The 23,904-nt window shown below is 40.5% G+C and overlaps 1 protein-coding gene across 2 annotated transcripts in view; it reads right to left on the reverse strand.

Moving 5' to 3' along the window:
* Positions 1–19,535, reverse strand: part of C5 (complement C5) — a 32,260-nt gene extending 12,725 nt beyond the window's left edge. Inside the window, exons 1-25 of one of the 2 annotated variants that reach the window (XR_016282108.1) lie at positions 19,271–19,535; positions 18,147–18,339; positions 17,594–17,762; positions 17,253–17,323; positions 16,844–16,935; positions 15,320–15,402; positions 14,571–14,661; positions 14,056–14,161; positions 12,083–12,209; positions 11,041–11,156; positions 10,196–10,396; positions 9,498–9,701; positions 8,705–8,914; positions 8,002–8,151; positions 6,983–7,112; positions 6,658–6,723; positions 6,039–6,104; positions 5,054–5,254; positions 4,258–4,342; positions 4,074–4,150; positions 3,664–3,803; positions 2,706–2,936; positions 2,298–2,358; positions 1,210–1,299; positions 654–866 (exon numbers count right to left, since the gene is read on the reverse strand). Coding sequence is in view for 1 of the 2 variants with exons in the window: in XM_089534969.1 (XP_089391095.1) it covers positions 654–866; positions 1,210–1,299; positions 2,298–2,358; positions 2,706–2,936; positions 3,664–3,803; positions 4,074–4,150; positions 4,258–4,342; positions 5,054–5,254; positions 6,039–6,104; positions 6,658–6,723; positions 6,983–7,112; positions 8,002–8,151; positions 8,705–8,914; positions 9,498–9,701; positions 10,196–10,396; positions 11,041–11,156; positions 12,083–12,209; positions 14,056–14,161; positions 14,571–14,661; positions 15,320–15,402; positions 16,844–16,935; positions 17,253–17,323; positions 17,594–17,762; positions 18,147–18,339; positions 19,271–19,335 (3,238 nt within the window). In the remaining variant the exon portion in view is untranslated. The remainder of the gene's footprint in view (positions 1–653; positions 867–1,209; positions 1,300–2,297; positions 2,359–2,705; positions 2,937–3,663; positions 3,804–4,073; positions 4,151–4,257; positions 4,343–5,053; positions 5,255–6,038; positions 6,105–6,657; positions 6,724–6,982; positions 7,113–8,001; positions 8,152–8,704; positions 8,915–9,497; positions 9,702–10,195; positions 10,397–11,040; positions 11,157–12,082; positions 12,210–14,055; positions 14,162–14,570; positions 14,662–15,319; positions 15,403–16,843; positions 16,936–17,252; positions 17,324–17,593; positions 17,763–18,146; positions 18,340–19,270) is intronic. The other variant, XM_089534969.1, reaches the window with a different exon arrangement.
* Positions 19,536–23,904: the final 4,369 nt, after the last annotated feature.

The following is a 23,904-nucleotide window of genomic DNA, read 5'->3' on the forward strand; positions in this document are numbered from 1 at the left end:
CATTGTTTTTAAGTACGCATGGTTTAGTACATATTTTATGATTCTGAAACACAACTGCAATCCTTGCACATGTACTAATGTCCAAGGTGGAGTGCACTTTGACTTGCAGGGTGTGCCAGAAAGGTTGAAATGGAGGCTTTCCAGTGAGGATGAAATTCTTTGCCATCCCTACATTTTTGCTCTTAAACAGACTGCTCTCTCTGTGGCAGAGGTTGGTGTCCTTTTTCCAGTACTAAAATAAGATTCAAATGTCAATAGGAACAGCTTTTGTATATGGAATTTCAACGAGGGATTGACTTCTTGTCTTTTGCAGCAAAGTGTTTTAAGCTGCCCCTGCCACTCATTCCCTTTGCTAGGCATATTAACAAAAATATAAGTTTTCCATTAGCACAAATCTCCATTCATCCTCATGAGAGGACTGTGCCTGTCTGTCTCTCTTTGCAGCATTTTTTACCCCACTCCTAGGCTAAAGAGGCTTTCAGCGTAAGTTACAATCGCCTTCAAAAAGACAGCCCTTTCCTGAAGACATGCAACCTAAAGACACAAAACTGTAGGCAAAAGAGATGGAGAGGAAAGAAATGGAAAAGATTACATATATTGAATTTCCTTCTTACAACATCTGCAGGTCCAGAAGACACATCATGTTAACTCACCTTCTTTCATTCTCCTTTTCATATTAAGTTGTGGAGTTATACTTCCTTGCCCAAGTATGTCCCAGCTGTCCGTCCTTTGCAAGTAGTCGTACACATAAAACACTGGCACCACATTCATAAGTTCAGTCTCTGCGCTCCCTCTGGGGAGGTTGGCAAGAAATTTGAGCCCCTCTGGGTCAACAACTGCATTGATCACATCACCCAAAAGGAGTCCTGTGAAAGAGAGAAAATGAGACAATATAACATTCTTCCTTTTGGAGGGCTCACATCAGATTATCAGCAGACAGTAACTTTTTGGTGGTAGCACCCAAACTATGGAAAGCTTTCCTGCTTGAGCTAAATCATGGTCAGGATCACCATCCAGCAGACTCTTTTACAAATGCCAGTATCCTAGCACTGTGATAGACTGTTCTACTTGACATTTGTCCTGAGAGGTCCTTTAACCAAAGTTTTCAAGTAGCAACTACACTCCAAGCACCACTTTATCGAGAAGAACCTTTTCTCCTAGGGATTCTCAAATCCAGAATAAGTGTTTTTCAGCCCTCTGTTGTTTTACCTTTTACACTCACGGTCCTTTCAAGGCTTGTCTTTGGGACCATATTTAGAGGTACCCTGTGACGGAATTCCAGCTGTCTTTTCACCGTGCCTGTTGTTGACAACACACAAGAAGCAGATTACATCAGTACGCAATGTATTTTGCTGTATTTAGAATAATCTTGAAAATTGGCATTTTTAATCAATGTTCTGTCCTCAGGACAAATGATGGCCATAGTTCTGTTGCTGAAAACGAGCCCACTGCTTTTGAGTAGTTGTGTATAGGACTGTTTAAGTCTAAAGAGGACAGGACTTGTGTTCCTTTCATACAACGATTCCCAAACTTTAGTCCTCCAGGTGTTTTGGACTTCAGCTCCCAGAAATCCTAGCCAACATGGCCAACAGTCAGGAATTCTTAAAGCTGAAGTCCAAAACATCTGGAGGACCAAAGTTTGGCAACCACTGCTTTAATAGGTGCCAAAGATGACAGGACTTCTGTATCTTTACTAGGCAACAAAAAGAATAGGGTCTGTGTAACCTGAATAGGTGTCGAAGAAGACAGCATTCCTGTACCTTAAACAGGTGACAAAGAGGGCAGGGCTGGTACACCTTTAATAAATGTGCCATAGAGGGAATTACAACAAATGTGGCAATAATGAATTACTTAAAGGTGCAAGAGCCTTGTTGTTCTTGCTACCCATAGGATGCATAATATTATGGAGTCCCGGTGTAATGTAGTGGTTAGAGATGATGTACAAGATTCTGCTTCTGGAACACATTGAGCCATTAAACTTGGTGGATGGCCTTGGGTCAGTTACTCTCTCTTAGCTTGACCTACATCACAGGGCTATTGTTGGGAGAAGTTGGGAGACGGAGGAAAAGGGCCATGTATACAGCCTTAAGCTCATTGATCGTGTGTATAAATATAGCCCCCAATATGTCCTAGTTTGAGCCATGCAGATATACATCTATTTCCATTGATCCTTCTACCACTGATAGCCCTGAAAAGATTTTCTATGAGAGACAGAAATCAAAGATGGAGGGGAATCGGTGATTTTATATCCATTGATACCTATAAGGAGAATTGTGGACAACATCATTTGGGCATACCGTAAACACCTTGTGGATCCAGCGTGTAACCTTCATGCAGCTCCTTTCGAATACCTTCAGGCTAAAACCAAAGAATGGAGAAATAAACGTATGCAGCCTTTGAAAGTAATCCTGCTTCCCCCCATCACCAAATCTGCAGTGAAGAAATATATACGGTACATCTATTTTATTCTGGAATCAAAGACCCTGCTCATGCCTAGTTTGTTTAAGTTAAACCAACAGAGCAAAACACTAATAACAAACTATATTATGTGCCTGTTCTGAACCTACTGCACATCATTTTGCATGGACAACCCTCTTCCTCCTTGTATCAAGCAAGAGGGAGGAAAAAATCACATACACTTTATAAATGATTGTTTAACTTGCTATTGGAACAGTGGTGTTTGAGATAAGGGGCTACTGTCTTACCACAACTCTTAATGTCTTCACAAGGATCTCGTTGCTAGCAGAGCTCCTCAGTGTGAAATTGATGGTATGGACACCTAACTCCAGAGGAAGAATCTTAAATTGCACTTTTGCAATCGAAGAGCCCTGGAGGTCCTTGTACGGGGTACAACTGGTCCTTTGTACGCCTTGTTGGTTGGTGCTGGAGGCTCCAGACAGGCATATCCCTTTGTCCACACTTATCGATGTGCAATACTAAAGCATCCAACAGAAAATATTAATTCGTGTCATAAGGTTCAGTTTACAGTCATAGTTTCACATCAACTGTGAGTGTGCTTTACTTTTGCAGATAAACAAAAACTTTCTCCAGAGCTGGGAAAGCGAGGTTTTGAAAGCAGTTAAGTTATTTAATACATTGCAAACCACAACCAAAATCTGCTGCCATTATTGTCTCTATATTACATGGAAAAAAAACCAGTGAAGTTACCAGTTTGGCAAAATATATATTATTATGCTTGCATTATTCCCCAAAATAATGAATTACAGTGTTGTTCTGTGTTCAAAGGGATCTTGTAGCACATTTGAAATGGAGAGGTTAGTCTGATTTGGCGCTACAAGATCCCTTTGCATACTGAAACAGACTAACATAGCTATGTATTTGAATACTACTACCATTCTTGCCATAGGTGTGATCTGCAGTGATCTCTTATTCTAAAAAGACACAAACCATGTGAGAGCTGCCCACCATTTGAAGAAGTGGGACATGCAAAATATTAGTGGGGGGGGGGAATAGATACCTATTTAGTGATCTGTCTTATGTGTTAAATCTGATCATTTGCAAAGGCCAAATTGTTGTTAAGCAACATTAGTTAGTTAGACTGAGGACAGGGGGACTTGAAGATGTAAGTCAAAGTCGACGCAAGGCCAGTTAACAACAACAACAACAACAACAACAACAACATTTGCCAACAAATAGACTTACTACAATCACAGACGGTCTGTAATTGTAAACGGTTCCTATCAACTCAATCTGTTCCCCACGGACAACAGAGTAAGGAATGTGTACATTGATGAAGACCTCTTTTACCACCTGCACTTGGAGTGCATCAGCAACACAGATACCTGTATGGGAACAAACAAACAAACAAACACACCAGTAGCATCACTGGGAAACAGTATTTACTAAGGAAGTGGGTAAAACGAGATTATTTTCTTCTGCAGGAGTCATCTGTGAAATTTGGGAGGGTATGCCATCTGCATTTGAAGAATATCTAACTGGTTCTGCCACAACACAGACCAAGAAAGATGTTTCCATTTAAAGGCCAAGAAGGTTTTGTTCCCTTAGTTATCTCAAAGACCTATAAGAGTAAAGACGCATTTTACTTTACATACCTTGATCTGAAATGCTAACACCCTGTATTTCCCAAGTGGTAAGAGAATCAGGCAAGGTCACCGGAAGAGTCTTGGAGCTGCATTTATTTGGAACAAAAATGGGACAGACCTCAGATCAGCAGAGAAGAAGCTTAGATGTTGGGCTACAACTAGAGTCAACAATATTGTGTACAGAGCTCAGTACCTGGAAACTGGGTGGACCTCCCAAAGCCAGCTTTCAGGAAAATAGCTTCGGACCTCTGGATCCAAATCCAACAGGGCAGCGAAGACTGGGGGAAAGGAAAATATTCTCAAGAGATAAAGAAAGCCAAGCCAGACAGAAGCTCTCTGTGCTGCAGCTCCTATGGACTTCTGTTTTGACTAATGGCTGGAGCATTTTCCTCAGTACACAAAAAAAATTAGCATTAAAGCTAGTTAGTTAATATTATGCTGTAAACTCGTTAACACTAATCATTTCAGGGAAACACAAAATTAATTTGTAACATTAATTGTTGATAACATGCTACTAATGTTAGTTTCACATTTAAAAAAAAAAGCAATTAAAATGACCAAAAATGGGCCCCCGAATCCCAACTAAACCTCCAAAGTGATGGATTGAAATCAAGTGAAGCACTAATTGTTTCTCAGCTTCTTGATGAGATTCTAACAATTTCAATAATCAAATGTGAAACTGTCATAAAAATGTAAATGAACTGGAGATAAGGAATTCATTTTCACCAACTTCTGATCTCCTTCCAAACTCCCTAAAAGAAAACAGAAAGGATTCCCAGGCTCTTGACCTTGGCTGGCCATCATTTCTTCCTAATGGAAACAACCAACTTTCATCTGGGCTCTTATTCTCCTTCATTGCTTCTTTAATTCCCTTGTCATTTAACAGTTTAACCACTTTCCCTAGCCGATTTTAATCTTGAAAAGTAACATTTCTAGGTTTCGCCTACACAAAACAGCAACCATTTCCAACTGGCGTTGTGTCAACATACCGCTCCTCCCAAGTATTGTATTTTTGTGTGTGTCGTTACTGCGTAGCAACTCTGCACAGATGCAACACTTCTGATAGGCTTTAATACATCTTGGTCCACCCTTAACATGTCTCAGTCTCTCATTGCATGTCTGCTTGACGGGATACTCTTGGGCTCCAGCTCTACAGCACTCCTTGACCGTAGGATGTTGAAGGAGGGACACTGAAATGACAATGAGTATCGGAGAGTCACTTTGTCTAGGGAACAGGTTGTCCATACCACTTCTACATTTTGGGAATCCCTTGTTTGGCTGCACTTGGACCCAGAACTCTCTAACCCAGCATGGGCAGACCTGCATCCCAAGAAACTAACTTGACTACTTTCTGTCTCTTGGACAAAACCAGATATAGTAGGACACTTTTCTGACTGGGCTTGCTTCACCAAAGCTACTGCTTCCCTTTGGTTTGTCTCCAGGACCAAATGAGAGATTAATGTTTTAAACAAACCAGAGACTTAGCTCTGGAATATCAGTACGCAAAGGGATCTTGTAGCACCTTTGAGACTAACTCAGCGAAAGACATTGATCTAGTTCCTCACATGCATGAAAACAAACCAGTAAGTCAACAAGGCTATATTTTTGACTGCATACTCATTGGTGACCAATGTGGAAAGAAGGAAAAAAATTGCGTCAACTATCTTGGCATAAGAATGAAAAGTACGGGAGTGGAGCCCATAAGGAAAGTCACATATTCTCACTCAGATGACCCCCAAAGCATGTGCCTCCTCATCCTGGTACAATGGCAATCTGGTTTGTTTCCTCAGCTTCTGGCTGGCTTCTTGACCTTAGATTGATCATGACCAGTGCTAGTTGCATCTTATCGCTCAACAAAGTAATTTATAACAGATGAAACTTCAGACTCTGCATATTCCCACAGTTCTCTTGAAGTTTTGTTGCTCTCCTACCATCATGAATGTTACTGCATAACCCATCTTGCTTATGGTATACCTAGTTCTTCGATTTTACTGCTGACGGTGGAAGGTGCCGCTTTTAGGATAGCTTGACAGGTTATATCTGGAAGAATCAATAAAAGCAAAACAAAATAAATACGACAAAGCAGTGAAAGTGAGAAGGAGCATGCTTTGGTAAAGAGATCCCTGAAACAAAAAGTCGTGTAGCAACTCAATCAAATGATGGTTTGTTCTAAACCTCAAAGCAGGGATGGGGAACCATTGGCCTTTTGATTGTTCTGGACTTCCAAAACACCTGATGCTCTAAAGTGTCCAGATACATGTTTTGCAAAATAAAGACATAAATAAGATGCAATGCCACCTCATGTTGTTCCTAGGCTTCTAAGTGACTCTGGAACTGCCTTACAAATATACAGTGGCCCTTGTTATCCACTCGGGTTTGGTTCCAGTAACCCCATGGATGACAACATCCATGGATACTTAAGTCCCATTAAGTATAATGGCACAGCAATAATAATAATAATAATAATAGCAGCACAGCAGCAGCATGTAAATGATTAACCAGTGAGAACACCCAGACTGAAAATCTCTTAAGGAGTTGTTACTTTCCTTGCCACATAAATGTTATTGAGCAACATATTTGGCCTATGGTATACCTAGTTTGTCCATTTCATTCCTTTGGATGGAACGTGTTGATCTTACAAGAGCTTGGCAGGCTTCATCTGGGGAAACAAAACAAAATAAAGCTGTGAGAATGCAAGAAAGCATCTCGGGGGGGGGGGGGAGCTTTTATAATGTGGAGTCAAGCAGTTTGCTGGGGTATCCTAGGCAGCACCCATAGCTAGGAGGAAGGGGGTTGTGAACCATTTGCAGCCCACGTGGTGCATTTCTTCCACCATTTATCTACACAAAGGAAAGCCTTGGCACAACAACAATGACTCTGGCAGCTCATTGTCACTTTTGTGAGTAAGAAAGAGGCACCTTCTTCGTTTAAATCCTCAGCGTTCGCATTAGTCATAAAGGTGAGCCCGGACTTTCGAAACACATCAACATTGTTCTGTCCTCCTCCAGCACCACAACCGAGGTCGCTTTTTTCCAATCTCAGTAGAGCCTGTTGGGGTAAGATGAGGCGAAAGGCCATTTTAAAGTGAGAAGGATACACTCCATACGGTTCAGGGCCAGCCCAAGACATTTTCTACCTGAGACAGTGCATCAAATGACGCCACCTATCCACCCGTATTAAGGCACCGAAAGCAAAGCCATATTATATTTGACATTGTTGTGAGCTGCCATCAAGTCAACATCAACTTATGGCAATCCTACGAATGAGAGATCTCCAAGTCACTCAGGTCTTGCAAACTCAGGACTGTGAGTTCCTTGACTGAGTTTATTCACTTGCAATGTGATTTTTTTCCATATTTAAAAAACTTCCCCCTCCTAGAGGTAAAAATGCTATAGAATAAAATAGTACAGCTCTGACCCTCTCGGTAGGCAGAGTGAAGCAGCTGCCTCAGGCAGCAGAATCCTAGAAATCCTAGAATTGGCAAATTATGCCACACAGAGAACTAAAGACTAACATTCTCCATATAAGAAATACTCCCAAGAAGTGAGAAGTCTAATTCAAGACTAAGTTTCTACATCTACTGGCCTGAACCCTATGGGTTAGTCCCAACTAAAGTAAACCTATTGAGTAAATTGTTGAATGGTGGGTCAACATAAGCATACCACAAACCATATTAGTTCAATAGGTCTACTCTAGTTCAGTAGTGTGCAAACAGATCTTGCAACACCATAGAAGTTGGTTGCATGAGCTTTTGTAGACTTGAACCTGAATTCTGCTTTGGATAGGAATCGCATCGAATTCAGGCCATTTATGTACCAGGTAAAATTAATACTCGCCAAAATATTACACATTTTTCAGCCTAAATAAATGTGTGCGATAAATATGTAGCAACATGTCAACAACAGTTTTTGTTTGGTCTTCAGACATAACACGTAACTTTTTCCATGGGCTTCTCCTTTCTGTCAGTAACTCCGTAAATGGCCTTGTCTACAGATGACAATGCAACGAGGGCATCAAACTGGGTTTTCATGGAAAGTGAGACAACTTCCTTTGGCTTGTAAAAACTTTGGCTTCCGGACACATGAACCTGTACACACACAAAGAATTAAACAAAAGAAAAAGGATTCAACAAATGAAATTTCAAAGAGGAGTTTTGCATGTCAAGCATTCCAAAATTGGGTGGAAATCCTAAATGTTGAGTGGTGAATCAACATGAACACACTACAGATCATATTGATTCAATAGGTGTGCTATAGTTAGATAGGTTGTTGTTGTGTGCATTCAAGTCGTTTCCAATTTTCTTGGCAAATTTGTTCAGAGGAGGTTTGCCATTGCCTTCCCTTGAGGCAGAGAGCATGCAACCTGCCCAAGGTTACCCAATAGGTTTCATGGCTGAGCTGGGAATCCAACCCTGGTCTCCAGAGTCCTAAGCCAACACCCAAACCACAAGGGTTCTGTAGTTGGAGAATTCAGTCCATTTATGTGGGCAGAACAACTCCCAGAATCACTGGCCACACCAGCTGAGGATCTCAGAAGCTGTAATCCAAAAAAAAAATTTGTCTAACCTATGTTCGTAATGTACCTTTTAAAAAAGAATTGGTAATTTAAGATATCAAGGGAGGACACTATGCATTACTCGCCTCAAGGCTATTCCCACATTTCTGTTCTACGTTTAACCAGACAGAATCGGCAACTAGCTCGGCAGCTCCCTCTCCTGTAACAATATAGTAGACAAGAACGCGGGCTGAAGGAACCATATCCTTAGTTAGCTGGAACTGCAGCGTTTGATACCCGTAGCCTTCAAGCTTTGGTTGGGTCCCATAGGTTATTATTTTTCCTTTGGAGATGATCTGAAAGAAAGGAGGGAAAGAACTAGGTGAACAAACAATCAGCTGGGGCACATCAGAATCCATATTCCAGCCCACTATCATTTATTTCCCTAGCAGATCAGGCCATTGGCTTGCTTCACTGGTTGAAATCAAGATAAACTACACTAACCACATTCCCCTGATCTATTAAGCATACTGTTCTATTCAAACAGAAATAAAATTAATCTGGCACGATTTGTATTTGAGAAACCCATGCTGGTTCTTCATATTCATGGAGTTCTTTTCTAAATGCTCACAGATGTCCTGTTTCATTATTTGTTCTAGAATCTTTGCTTATACTGTATCAGTAACAAGCCGACAAACTGGTAATTGCTTAGATCCTCTTTTTCCCCTTGTTTGAAGCTGTATACATTAGGAAAAATGCACACTTTTCTGGAGCACTAGTGGAAACAAAAAGAAAAGCTCACAGCCTAGTATGGAACTTGGACAGAATGCGAATGCCGACTGGGTTCTGAGAAGCGTAACGAAAACAAAATGGACAGATTTTCACATCTTTAAGGCGAAGATCTGAAAGGCTGAAATAGGATGCCTTTTTGATACATACCAGATAGCTGTAGTGATGTATTTTGTCAATGTAGTGGCTGGATGGGTGTACACCAATGTGCAAGTTATTTCCTACATGTAGTGTTTTATGGTTTGATGCCCAGTCAATATACAGATAGCTTCCACTGAGGGAGATGTACGATTTTGCTTCATAGGATTCACTGGCTTGGTTTTCTTCTGGTAATTGAGCATCCGCTGTTTTTATCTAAGAATAAGGGGGAAAACGTGACTTAAATGGAAATGATGCTTCCTGAAGGTTTTGGGGAATAAGTTTCTCCATATATATATATATATATATATATATAGGGGATCCATAAACATGAATACTGGGGCTGCTTATGGCCTAGAGGTTTTTTAAAAGCAGCTCTGGTACACAAAATTTCAGATCAAACCAATGAAACACTGCAGCCTTAGCTATAACACAATGTATATCCCACTTTTTTTTCCTTCACTTTTTGCTGCGACGTTTCAAAATGCAATTTTCAGCCAGGCATGGAGTACTTTCTTTTGCCAGGAAATGTTTGATTTAGTTGGTGGAGAGGGTTGTCATTTAGTGCGTTAAATTATAAAAACCCAACCTTCACGTTCAGTAGTCTAAACTGTAAGATCCTTTCCCCAACTGCCCTGTACACTGGCCAAAGTATACAATCCCAAAGTACACACTGTACGAGAACTGAAACTCAAAATATTTTAACTCACTCTAAACTCCAGGACTTTGGCATTGAGAGGAATATTAAGCACAAATAACGCTGTTCCGTCGTTTGAACTGGTTTCACGTCTTCCAGCATCTGTGCCTTCCTGAACTAATGTGGTCTCTTCCATGGCCTCATTGAAGACACTAGCAGTCAAGACAATTGGAAGATTGCTGGCAGGAACACCCACTGGGTCCTTTGCCTGCACCTATAAAGACCAAACAAAAAATTATGTGTATATATTTATTTGCTTATTTATTTATTCATTCATTTATTTTAAATATTCTCAGAACACTTTTCCAGGTAAAGCCTGGCCAGAAGACTTTTTAAAAAACATACACGTGGGTCTCTTTTACATTATTACTTTATTACTACTTTAACTGCTATTTCCATCCTGTAGAATCCTAGGATTTGTAGCTTCGTGTCAAATTTGGAATTCTCAGCAGAGAACTCTAGTGTCTTCCCAAACTACAGATCTTAACAATCTGTAGGAAGCAGATGTGGCAATCAAAAAAGGTACCAAAGTGCTATAATTATGTAGTATGTAGTTATCCTAAAGGCACCAGATCCTGACTGATCATTGAAGCTAAACAGGGTCTGCCCTGAGTTAGAACTTGGAAGGGAGACTGCCAATGAAGTCCAGGTGCTGTAGGCTATTTTTCAAATGAAGGGACTGAAAAACCATCTCTGAGTAGTCCTTGCCCAAGAAAAGCCTATGAAATTAATGAGGTTGTCCATAAGTTGACAGATGACTTGAAAAAAGCAGTATACCATGGCTGCTTTAATTGTAATCCTTGCTAAGTATATAAGGATATTATCAAACCTGCATTTACCTTGGTTAGGTCAACTCACCTTAATAAAGTAAGGAAGCCCAGGCTTGACGAAGAAAGGGGTGGCAATCAAATTCAGTTTGTAAGGAGACATGACATACATGACGCTTGTTAGTTCGCTGTCTTCAGTATGGCCACCTAACAAAAAGGACAGTTCCTTGTGAAAACTCCCCAAAGACAGTTGCATGTCTCAAGTCCCCACCACCACCACCAGAGGTTTGGACAGAGACTCCAAAGCCCTCTCCATTTTCAGGTAGGTCTGTTTGGCCCATGAGGTGGTGTTATCTGAGATGCCAGTCTCCTATGGCCAGTCTTTACTATGTTTTAGTTGTGCTCCCAATGTTCTGCTCCCTTTGCACAGCAGTTCTCAATATTCTGTTCCCAGATATTGTTGGACTAAAGCTCCCAGAATCCCAGACCATTTGCCATCTGGGCTGATGCTCCTGGGAGCTGAAGTTCTGGAACTTTTGGAGACTCACTGTTGGGAAATTAGCAGCAACAGAAACAGTTGAACTTGGTGGATGAAGTTCAAATTCATGCACATCTGGGCTGATGTTGCATCAGTCATATAAGATCAGCCCCCAAAACAGAGAATGAAATGTTGTCATCTATTCCATATACAGAGGAAAAGAGTGACGGTTCTCTCTTACTTCAGAGGTAGCAACATCCTCTACCAACAGCAAGCTAGCCTAGGGGCACAGGTTAAGTTAGGGGATGACAGATAGGCTCCATCCTTCTCTGCCATCCACCACCTGAAGCATCCACCTCACTGTCTAATGTTGGGGCCAGGAGACCTGGGGAAGGTTAGCATGCTGGCCTGGAACTTGGGAGGTTCAGGTTCTAGTCCTTATGGAGGCAGAGGCCCTACAGAAATTGACCTTAGGCCAGTCACTTTCTCTCAGCCTGGCATACCCTACATGTCTATTGTGAAGTGGGGTTGAGGAAAGCCATGCATGGCTCCTCATTGGAGGAAAGGTGGAATATACAGTTGACCCTCCATACATACTTTTAAAGGAGGGATCAAAGTTTATTTGCCCCTGTCCGTGCGCTTAAAAGAGAATTACCTTTAGTTTCCAGCACCGAAGCAGCAATATAAAGCTTTAAGCCATCGAGCTCTTGCAAAGAGTTGTAGGATAATTTGCTGACTGCTGACTTGCTGTTGAAATAAAATTCGGCAATTCCTTCTTCCATCTAACAGTTAAGGCCAAGGGAAAGAAATTATGATACATTAAAGGTTCCACTTATTACATTTAAATATATACTATGTTGTTTCAGAAGGGCTCTGGATAGATTTTCATTATTTTGCGCAATCTTTTTTAAGGTCTCTATCTTTTAAGCAGCTTTTTATTAAAGGATAGCTTATCTTGCCGTATAAGTCATCAAATCAGTCGAAAAGTCAGCAGTAAGTTCTGACAAAGTTTCGTGAGGCAGATAAGCCAAAAAGTTTGGCCCAGGTCGCAAAAAAACCCTTTTAAAAACACTGGGCAGAAACAGGTTGACAAATACAAGACAAAATAAAAATCTATCATCTACCAAAAGAGAGAGGAGAGAAAATTAGAAAACCTACATCTGTTTCATGTTGTCAAGGCGAATCAACAAAATAATATGGATTTCACTCCTTTGACTTTGCACAATGCACCACAATGCATTATCACAAACCCAATGCATGTGTAAAAATACACTCCTCTCCAGTACAGAAATGTTCCTTGATTTAACGGATTCGTCATTTAAAAAACCAAGACATTCAAAAACACCTTGCATTCGTTGACCTAGTTCTCGGGAAGTAATCATTTTGAATCCTTTTATGAAAAACCGACGGGGGGAGAATTGAAATAGTTGGCAAATATTTGACCAAACTACAAGGTCTGGCTGGAAACCCTGCAGCATGCTTCTCGTTTCTGGCAGCGACGAAGGCTTAGAAATTCTAAAGGACGCCAACTTTTTTCCCTTTTTTCTTTTTCTTCCCTGGAAAATATACTGGCACCCAACCAAATTATAGCAAATATTTTCAAGCCGAGTTCCCAGAAACAGTAGTGAGAGCTCGGAGCACATCAAAAGCGCTCAGTTCTCTCGCCCGCGCAAAGGAAGAACAGACTGGGAGCTGTGACAAGATCCATTTATATCCAAGTCACCAACGTTTAAGTGGTTTATGGAATGGGCTGCAACTTAAAATTTGAAAACTGCTGGCAGGTTCCAAGGAGAAGTATTTGTATTCATGAGATGGAGTTTCGTTTCTGCTTTCCGAAAGCTGCAGTTCAAGATCTTGGAAGTGAATTCAAAAGGGCAGAGGACCTTCACAAACGTCCTGATTCCAATGGCAAGTTGTTCATTATTTCACAATGAGTCTTAACTGATACCTCAGTTGAGGATTGCAAACCCTACAAAATCCTTTACTATATCCCCAACTGTTACTTGCAAATGGACCTTCCACATGGGAAGATTTCCAGCAAATATGCTCAGAGGCCATAACTTGAGGAAGCATCAGACTCCCTCCACAAAGACACACACATTTCCATGTTCACCCTACCTGGCGACATAAATGCATTTGCACCATTAATAAGTGACAGCATCCATTGTCAGTTCTAAGGTACACATGAGTAAAAGGGGCATTTATTGACTGTGAGTAACTTATGGATCTATAGACAGAAGAGCCAAGTCAAGGGATGTACATACTTTTAATTCAGACCCCTTGTCTTTTCTATTAAATGTTGATGGCAATGTTTTGCTTTGCATCCATGTATGTTTAAATTAATGGGGGCCTGCTAAAGAACAGCTTACGATCCTTCATGGAAAATCAAGAACGTTTCTAGCGATGTGGTCTGGCTATACGAGCCAAACTGAAACTGCTCCCTGGATGAGGTATCATCTGCTAAATTTCAGCCCAAGTGCATTTTTTATTTCTTATCTTCTGGTTAACAGTAATGCAAAATGGAAATTCTGACACTGAGTATCTGTCACAGGCAGGGTAAACCTGGACTAAGGTTTAGGATTTCAGAAGCATAGCTTGGAAATAAGATTGTTTTCGGTCCAAACGTACCTCGATGTGCCGCAAGGCTTTGGGCATCATGGTTTTGCTAGTTCCTTCAATGATTCCAAAACGGACATAAACCTGTGCATCAGGCACTGGAGCATTGTAGAAATATCTATAACACACAAAAATAAGGAAAATGAACTACGCAAACGCCCATAGTTTAACCCATGGGAAAATGACATATAATAAGAATGGATTTATTTCACGCAATGGAGGAACCATTCTCTATGCAGAAGCAAATGGTATCAACGTTCAGAAGGGAGGAACTAATTGAGACAAGTATATAAAGCTGCAGCACAAATAACAGCAAACAGAGCAGTTCTCAAAATGTTGCTAAAAAGTGTGCAAGACACAACACCATCTGAGGACTGCGTTCTGCAACCTTCTGCAACATGACAGAGGATGCAAGGCAAAGTACAACATCTTAGACTGCAACTAACCTAGCCATTTTTAGAAGGAAAAAAACCCAGCGAACTAGAACCCTAGAAGAGCAAGAGACAAAGAGGATAATGCTTCCTTACCTGGCTCTAATAGTAATTTTGAAACGTTCGAAGTGCTGATAGCCGATGAAATTATTCTCTGGTTCAATGGTAACAGAAAAGCTTGGCATGGCTGAAAAGGTAAATAGAAGGGAGTTCATTTTGACATTTCATCCATACATGAAGAAACGCATTCCTCCAGAAATTTTACAGGTAAGGTCGCCCATTTTTGTCCATGCTGCATCCACCAAATGGGAATCCTACATAGGTCACCCAGAGTGAAAGGGATATGTTTATATATACATGAGTGTGCGTATCCTTTCAATGCATTTGGGGCCATTTCATTATACATGGCCTCTACAATAAATATACAAACAGCTTAAGCTAAGAGCACCAGCTAAGAGCCCTAGATCTTGTCTGATCTTGGAAACAAAGCATGATCACCTCTGATTAGCATTTAGATAGGAGACCGCCAGTGAAGACCAGGTGCTGTAGGTGATATTTTAGAGGAAGGAACTGGCAAAACCACCTCTGAGTATTCCTTGCCTAAGAAAACCCTATGAACATTGATGGGGTTTCCATAAGTCGACAGACAACTTGAAGACACAAATGTACAAGTAACCATTATAATACTTAAATAAATCCCAGGAGGGGAAATTATTGAGCGAACTAGTTAGCCAATGGATTGATCACAAAAGGCAAGTATGTCAATATAATTCACTCCACTCCTAACTAAACTTGTAAGTAACTAAACTGGTAAGTATTAACATTTCAGGAATTCTTCATGTTACCATATTCTTTAACTTGAAACCGTGCTTCAGCAGTGGTTGTGAAGTCCTTCTGATACTTTGCTTTAATCTTCCAAATGCCGTATCTATGGGAAAAGTTGTGAGAATAAAAAATAAGGGAGAGATGAACCCAAATCTCCATAATGAAACATGGACGCAGCAGTGCACTTGGGTAATTTTAGACTTACTGATATTTTCATGGCTCATTTTCTCTCCCTAAATTATGCAGTTTGATACGGCTTTAACTGTCATGTCTCCATCTTAATTAATCCTGGGAAATGTAGTTTGTTGCGGCACCAGAGCTTTCGTACACAGAAGGCTAAATGCCTCACAAAATTGCAATGCCCTGAATTCCATCGCATTGAGCCATGGCGGTTAAAGGGGTGCCAAACTGGATTATTTTGGCAGCCTTCGTCTAACTTTAAAGGCGCTGTCCAAAGATCTGGATCTGTTTGGGGGAGGTTGGGTCAGCAACCTCATTTAAAATGCATACTAAAACCCGGAGCAAAGATCCCATTGCTTGGTTCTACCAGGTTTTGAAGATCGTTCGCCAAGCTGCAAAATGAGGGAAAAGACTTGCTCTGCAACAACCCTTGTTTAAAATAATATGCAAACGTCGTGAGAATATTTGAGTATCACTCTTTAGAAATGGCAAGCCGAAACACTTGCAACTCGGATGAGTCAAGTCTCAAGTATTCCACTGAGGCAGTGCAAGTGGAACACGGTTACAGCGGAGAAAGCAGCTTTCAAAAAGCAACGTATTACTAGCCACTTGTACAATATTCCCTGGTCCTTGCTTTCAACGACATAGTGCGAACCTCCAGCATCCTCTAGAGGGCAAAATGTGAAATCAAGACGATGTAGTGTATAATATATACTTATGTATATAAGTCTGAAAATATAGGCTAAAAAATTGACCCAAGAAAACCTGAGTCGACTTATCCATGGGTCAATGAAAGTATTGCACTTTAATTCTTATTTTTAAACAAAGGAACCATCCCCTGCTGAAAAGCCAGATTGCAAACTGTCCTAGAAGCACAGACACCCCTCTAATGTCTCATCCATCTAGCCTTTAGGGTGAGCACAAGCAGTTCAAATTTTGCTGAAATTTTGTAAGTTCCTTGGCATTGTTTGCCTTTGCTTTGTTCTTTACATCCCTAGTTCTTCACATCCTAAGTTTTGCCCTCGACTTATTCACGGATCATATCAAAATCCATAATTTTGGCCCCAAAACCTGTCCTCGACTTATGCATGAGGTCGACTTATAGGTGAGTATATATAGTACTTCTGTGCATGATGTGATAACAATTCACCGTCGTGTTTTGAACTAATGTAAACAGTCATGGGAGGAGTGGATCCCGATCAGGAATGCAGAAATGGGCAAAGGGATAAAAGTAACCCCAGTGTGGCTCGCAACAGCAACTAACCAAATATCCCTTATGCTACTAGTGTTGGCAGTTTACCATATATTTGTTGATTTCCAAACATGCAAAAGATTTTATTTTGTACTTTTAGTAACATGCTTACTTAGGGTACGGAGGAATTTTAAAGTCAGGGAAAGATATAATTCCAGTGATATCCTCTTCCTTTATAATATCCACTTCTACATCTTCTGGATCCTTCAGAGGAAAAAAAAACCTTGTTAATGTTTGCAAATGAGATACAAAACACTGGTAGCTTTTAATAGGGTTTGAATTGCTACTATCTAAATGTTGTATTGTTTATAGCTTTAAATTTTGCTTATGTGGATAACATATGCATTAGCTTTCTCATAGAGCTGGAAGGAGCCTCATGGACCACTGAGTTCAGCCACTTGCTCAGTGCTGGTTTGTATCAAAAATCATCTGAAAGACAATTCTTACCCATCCGTGTTCCCACTTCTGTGCTGTTTAAATTTAAACTCTGAAGAATTAGTGTTTAATTCAGACGGACTTACCACAAAGGTCAAGGTGGCTGCTCTTCGTGCCGGCCTTAGTTCTTCATTCAAAGAATAGACCCGAACCTTCACTGTAAGGATGATTTAAAATAAGCGACATTGCATTGGATGCATTTGTAAAGAAATGTATAATGCCCTACCCACCCCACATCCAACTCAGAAACATCTGGGTAAATAATATAATAACAATGATTATTTTAAACAAGGGTTGTTGCAGAGCCAGTCTTTTCATAAAACTGTAAAACACAATCACATAACAACAATACACGGCAGCCCCAGTTACTGAAATAAAGAACTACGATGAGATGTGTAGCGGCAAGCCAAATAAAAGGTATTTTCACCTGTCTGGTCAGGAGTGTAAATGGGTTTGTCTGTCTGCACAAAGAGAAATCCGTTGTCATACGTAACAGGCATCTTCTTCTCTTTCGTGAAATGCGGAGAAACTGCTTCCAGGTAGACATATTGTACGGAGGCCTTGAGGTCTTCGCTCGATAAATCCTTCGGCTGAAGCTGGAAATGGAGGGAGGATGTTTGAACAAAAGCAGCGAACTAACTATAAATCATAAGAAATTTCCAAGATAATAAATGAATAATGCTAAATAATAAAAGCCACACTGTCTTATATGTTTGGTATCATAATGCCACATAAGCCAAGGTCAGAATTATGTGCGTGTTTTGTTTCCCTTCAAGTTGTTTCTGTCTTATGGCAACCCTAAGGCAACTCTATCATGGGGCTTTCTTGGTAGGAGGTTTGCCATTGTCTGGGGCTGAGAGCAAGCACAACTCCCATCATCCCTTTCCATTGTTTGCACTGCTTGGGGCTTCTGAGATTTGAAATCCGTAGCACCTGGAAACCCAAGCACCCCTATCCTGACCAGTTTGATTATTACCTACCGTTAAAATTACAGAGCCTTGAAATGAGTTGTCCGGAGTTAACTGAGTACGGCCAAAGGCATAAGTAGTTTGTTTATCTGGGAAGCTCTTGATAGAGATTGTCACTGGAAACTCTGCTTCATAGCCAAAGGCTTGGATCACCACCTTTTCAGAGGCTGCGACACGGAGATTTTTGGGTGCTGAAATGACATATCTGTAACAGAAAGGCAAAACAATTGCTCTCTTTCATAGTTTAGTAAGAACTTCTCTAGTCTGACACTAAACCACTACATCACACTGGCTCTTAAGGAGTTCCTATCATGAGGTTATCTGGATCAGAGGCAGGTTGCCATTGCCCTCCTCTGAGGCTGAGAGAGTGAGATTTGCCCAAGTGGGTTTCTATGGCTCAGCAGTGATTCAAAGCCTGATCTCCTGGAATCCTAGGGTGCATCTACACTGTAGAAATAATGCCGTTTGACACCATTTTAGCACCATCCTATGTAGTTTTACAAGGTCTTTAGCCTTCTCTGCCAAAGAGTGCTGCCAAAACTACAAATCCCAGGAATTTGTACAATGGAGCCATGGCAGTTAAAGTGGTGTCAAACGGCATTATGTTTGCAGTGTAGATGCACCCCTAGTCCAACACTGAATACTGTATACCATGCTGGCTCAGATCTTTGCATCTATGTGTATCTGTATCTATTTACCTAATGAAAGAAAAGCATGAATGTGGAAAGGTGTGCAGCAGAAAAACGGCTGGAAGGGAGTTATGAAAGCAATGCCAGCCCCCATACACACATCCCTATATGAAGCTGTCATTTAATATAAAGCCTTGTATGGAGGATGTCCTCACCTAGCAATGGAAACCCATGGTAATCCTGGCAAGTCACACTCTCTCAATGTCAGAGGAAGGCCAGGGCAAAGCTCCTCTGAACAAACCTTGCCATGAAAACCTTAGGGTTGCCGGAAGTCGGAAACGACTCAAAGGCACCCAACAACAACAAGCCAGTCATAAGTGATTTTAGTAGGTCTTCTCTAGGGACAAAAAAGTCTGGATCCAACCCATTATCTTCCCTATAGCCTCTAGCCTTTTTTAGCATCTCTGTTCTTTAGCACTACAACAGACATAGCTGCTCTTTACTTACGTTTGCTCCTGAGCCAAACTTTTTCCGCAAATCGTCAGAAATAAGAAAATGCCTAGAAGATTCATGATTGCCCCAAGCTGGGGAAACCAGCCTTGGTGTTGTGTCCCTCTCCTCAACCACTGAGGGAATTTGTTTGCCAATTTATCTAAAGGTTAATTATTCACGGGATTATCAAATCTTGGAAGAGGATTTCCATGTCATTGTTGCAAAACTCCTTTGTGATTTCGGGCCCGAAGTTTTCTTTTGTCTGTTTCTGTTTCTATGCACAGAAGACGATTGCAGAGAAGACACACCTTCTCTGGTTGAGTAAGCAATTATTGTTTTTTTAGGAAGGAATGCAAGACCTTCCTCTTTAGAAAGGCCAGCAGAGTGTTCTTGAGGTTATGAGTGATTTCTCTTTATTACGCTTCTTGCCTTGTTTTGACATAACACATTTCACTAGGTTACTTTGGTCAAGTCATGCTGTCTCAGTGTCAGGCAATGGCAAACCTCCCCTGAACAAATCTTGCCAAGAAAACCCCATGATAAATTCCCTTCAGGGTTGCCATAGATCAGAAATGACTGGAAGGCACACAACAACAACAACAACAACAACATTTTATATATTCTACGTTTATTTGGTGCATTGCTGTTTACATGTGTTGTTTCGTGCTGTGAAAAGCTCATTCGTCAATATAATAAAGGCGCTTTTCAGCTATTCCAGTCATTATATGCAACAGTCCTAGAGCTGTGGATTTCATGGGTTTTTCAGGCTTTGTAGCCATGTTCTAGAAGAGTTTGTTCCTGACATTTCGCCTCTATCTGTGGCTGGCATCCACAGAGTTTCTCTGAAGATGCCAGCCACAGATGCTGGCAAAACGTCAGGAATAAACTCTTCTAGAACATGCCCACATTGCCCGAAAAACCCACAAAAAACTATGGATGCCAGCCATGAAAGCCTTCACCTTCACCTAGAGTTGTGATTTTCACCATGTGCTGGGAAGGATAAGTACTAAGTGTGTCGCAAGGGGAGATGGAAAGCTAAAAGAGGGATCAAAAATTAAGGCATTCATTGCATGGTGCACATGAAAGCAGAGAGGCACCCACATACTCAGAAAACTGGAAAAGGGATGAAGAGCCCAATTTCTTTGTAATGAAGACAAACCAGAGCTAAAAGCTTATGTCTAGAAGCCAGAAGCTTCTCTACTGAAAGAAATCCAGGAGAACTCATCACCCTTTTAGCTGCGTTTTTATTGTCAAACTGGTCTTACCACTTAATTCAATCTGCATGCGCCAATTTATTTACACTAAGGACACGAAAACCCACTGGGTAAGTCGCACTTGCTCAGGGTGACCAGATTCCATAACTGCAAAGGGGGGGGGGGTTAGCTAGTGTTATAATGTGTGCAGTGTGCCAATGAACCATTGTTTCTATTTTAGACTTTCTACTCTATCATATGTATCTGAGGAAATAAGACTCAAAGCTCACGTTGCCAACTTCTCTCTTTTTGTTGGTCTCAAAGCTGACACAATATCACTTTGGATACTGATCGTTTAAAGAAAGGTGTTCTCTTAGGTAAAAAGAAATAAGAAGAAGACCAGGAATGGGAAGGGCAGCAATGAAAGAACTGGAAATGATACTGAAGAGGAAAGATATACAACTGAGCACTAAAGTTAGAATCGTCCAGGCCATTGTATTCACCATCATCCCCATGTATGGATGCAGAGAGAAAGAAAATCAAGCCATTTGAAATGTGGTGCTGGAGAAGAGTACTTAGGATGATACCATAGACAGCCAAGAAGACAAACAGATAGGTTCTTGAACAGATCAGGTTAGAGCTCTCCTTGGAAGCTAAGATGATCAAGTTGAGACTATTGTACTTTGGCCACATCAAGAGAAGGCACAGATCGCAAGGAAAAACAATAATGTTAGGAAAGGTAGAGAGTAAAAGAAAGAGAGGAAGACAACAAAGCGGAAGGATAGACTCGATCAGTGGAGTTATGGGCAAGGGATTGCAGGACCTGGGCAAGACTGCAGATAAAGATAAGGATTCTTGGAGATGTCCCATCCACAGGGTCGCCATGAATCGGAGCCGACTTGAGGGCAGCTAACAGCAACAACAACAAGGAATCTCTCAGTCCTCCAATGCAATTCTGCCAGAGGTTGGCCATAGAGTTGCGCTGGAGAACCTAAACATTCCTAGAGAAAACACTACTCTAGGCATTTGTAGGTCCTCCAGCATGATTCTATGGTCAAATTTTGGCAGATGTTGACCATAGATTTGCACTGAAAGACCTGGAGATTCCTAGAGAGGTGTTATCTTAGGTTAAAAGAATGTGTTTGTTTGTTTTTTAATTTACTCTTTTCCACATTTACGGGGGTCCTTTGCCCCCAAACCCCAGCCAATGCGAAGGACTGTGGATCCATGGAGTTGTATTAAACCAGCAAAATACAAATATGTGGACAAATGGGTTCAAATTGCCATGCATTTCTAAAATCACCTGACAAAGGTGATGCCATATCTCTCCATTCATTCTCATGGAAGGACTCTGGATAAACACGGCACACCCAAGGAAACATATGGATTTGCATGTACTTTAGCGTACCAGCCTCCATTAACTTTGCAAGAGCCGCTTCTGCCTTCCTTATTTGCATATTAAGTTTAATAACCTCCTGATCTATCCAAACATAAAGTTGTGCCAAGGTTGCGCAAGTTTAAAACAAATACGGTCTAATGTTTCTGGTAAAAGACAGTTTGCAGAAGAAATAACTGACCAATAAAACCTCACAAGCTTTTCCCACCCGGGTATAGGTCACTTTTCTCTCTCCTTTCTCCCTTTGCCTGGGATATCCCCTCTTTTCGCTGCCTCTTCCTTTCCAGGGGGTTATTTATTAAATTTGCTAATCTTTTGGATTAGAAAAACTGCTTTTTATCACTCTTCTTTGATCTCCCCAGTTGTAAAAGGATTTTCTGTGGGCTTGCATATCTTTTGCTGAAGGAAAAGAGTCTATAGTCTTAGAGTCTATATTGCCAGAAGTAACCCATGCAAAATCTACACTGTTTTATTTGCACAATATCCCAGTATACTGTTAAATTCAATTGCTGGTCCCAGTTAGAGTTGACTCACAGCATGAATGGGACTTTGGTTATTTTAAGTTGAAACACAAAAAATAAAATTATGGGCCAAATTCAATAGCTTAGTCCTAACTGCAATAGATCTATTGAGTCAATAAGACTTTGGTCCAAAACGCACTGCGGAAATAATCCAGTTTGAGACCGCTTTAACTGCCCTGGGAATGCTGGGAATTGTGGTTTATTGTGGCACCAGAGCTCTCTGACAGAGTCCGTGAAATGTCTCACAAAACAATATTGATGTATATTGGCATACTATACTACATTGTTGTCCTTGATATGTGATATTTAATAAAATTTATTAAAACAAAACAAAACATATATTTTAAACAATTATATTTTTTTAATTGGAAAAAAATATCATAACCAAACCCTTTTCAGGCTTAAAAATGTAAAAATGTAACTCTTTCGTTTAAATGAAATATATTTTCAGTTCAGATTCTTAACGTAAAATCTATTTTTTAAAAATTTGATTTAAAAATCACTTGGTTTTATTCGTGAAAAGGAAGGGAAACTGGAGCAAAGGAAGGCATAATAAAGTGTGTGTGTGTGTGTGTGTGTGTGTGTGCTAGTATATATTATATATGCTAATATATATATATATATACATATATGCTAGTATATATTATACATACTAATATATATATGTATATATATATATATGCAAGTATATATTATATATGCTAATATATAAATGTATATAGATATGCTAGTATATATTATATATGCTATTCTTATTATATGTACACATTATATATGCTATTCTTATTATTATATATGCACATATGCTAGTATATATTATGTATGCTACTCTTATTATTATATATATTATTATGCCTTCCTTTGCACGTTTCCCCTCCTTTTCAAATAAAACGAAGTGATTTTATATATATATATATATATATATATATTGATGTATCTTTGACTTGCAAACGTGTAAATATTTTTGCCGTTTTGCAATTGTTGTTCTCAGCCATGTTTGTTTGTTGCTTTACTCTGTATCATATTGTTGCTTTATTATCGAATCCCTTTTTCTCCCTGTCAGGTTTCTTGTGAGGAAAGTAATATTACTATGCCTAGCCTTATACAGTCTTATGCTTGTCTTGTTATTTATTTCAATGTGTCGTTCGTAGCAATATTCCACTTTCTAGAAAGGACACCACTCAGGCCCATTTTATTTTAATTGGGTTTATTTTATTCATTTTTATGCACAGCGGTTGAAAAAGGCGGGAAAACACTCCTGAGGAGAAACAACGGGCACAAAAGCAGCGCATGCGCAGAAAACTACTCAACACTGTGCCACACGGTTCAAACTTCACTTCTGCCAAGGACAAGGTGAAAGTGGCGCGAGACCGTTAAATACAGTTTCGCTGGAAGGGCGTGGCCGACGGAGGAGGTGTCTTCCCCATCGACCAGGCCCACTGAGGAAGTGTGCCCTCATTGGCCGGTTAACCCGCCCCTTGGCGAAAGTCTATTCTTATTGGCCGAGCTGATGGCAGGGGTGTGTCTTCATTGGCCGGC

Source organism: Sceloporus occidentalis, unplaced genomic scaffold (assembly GCF_023333645.1).
Source record: "Sceloporus occidentalis isolate IW3139 unplaced genomic scaffold, rSceOcc1.0.p SCAF_8, whole genome shotgun sequence".
NCBI classification, from domain to species: domain Eukaryota; kingdom Metazoa; phylum Chordata; class Lepidosauria; order Squamata; family Phrynosomatidae; genus Sceloporus; species Sceloporus occidentalis.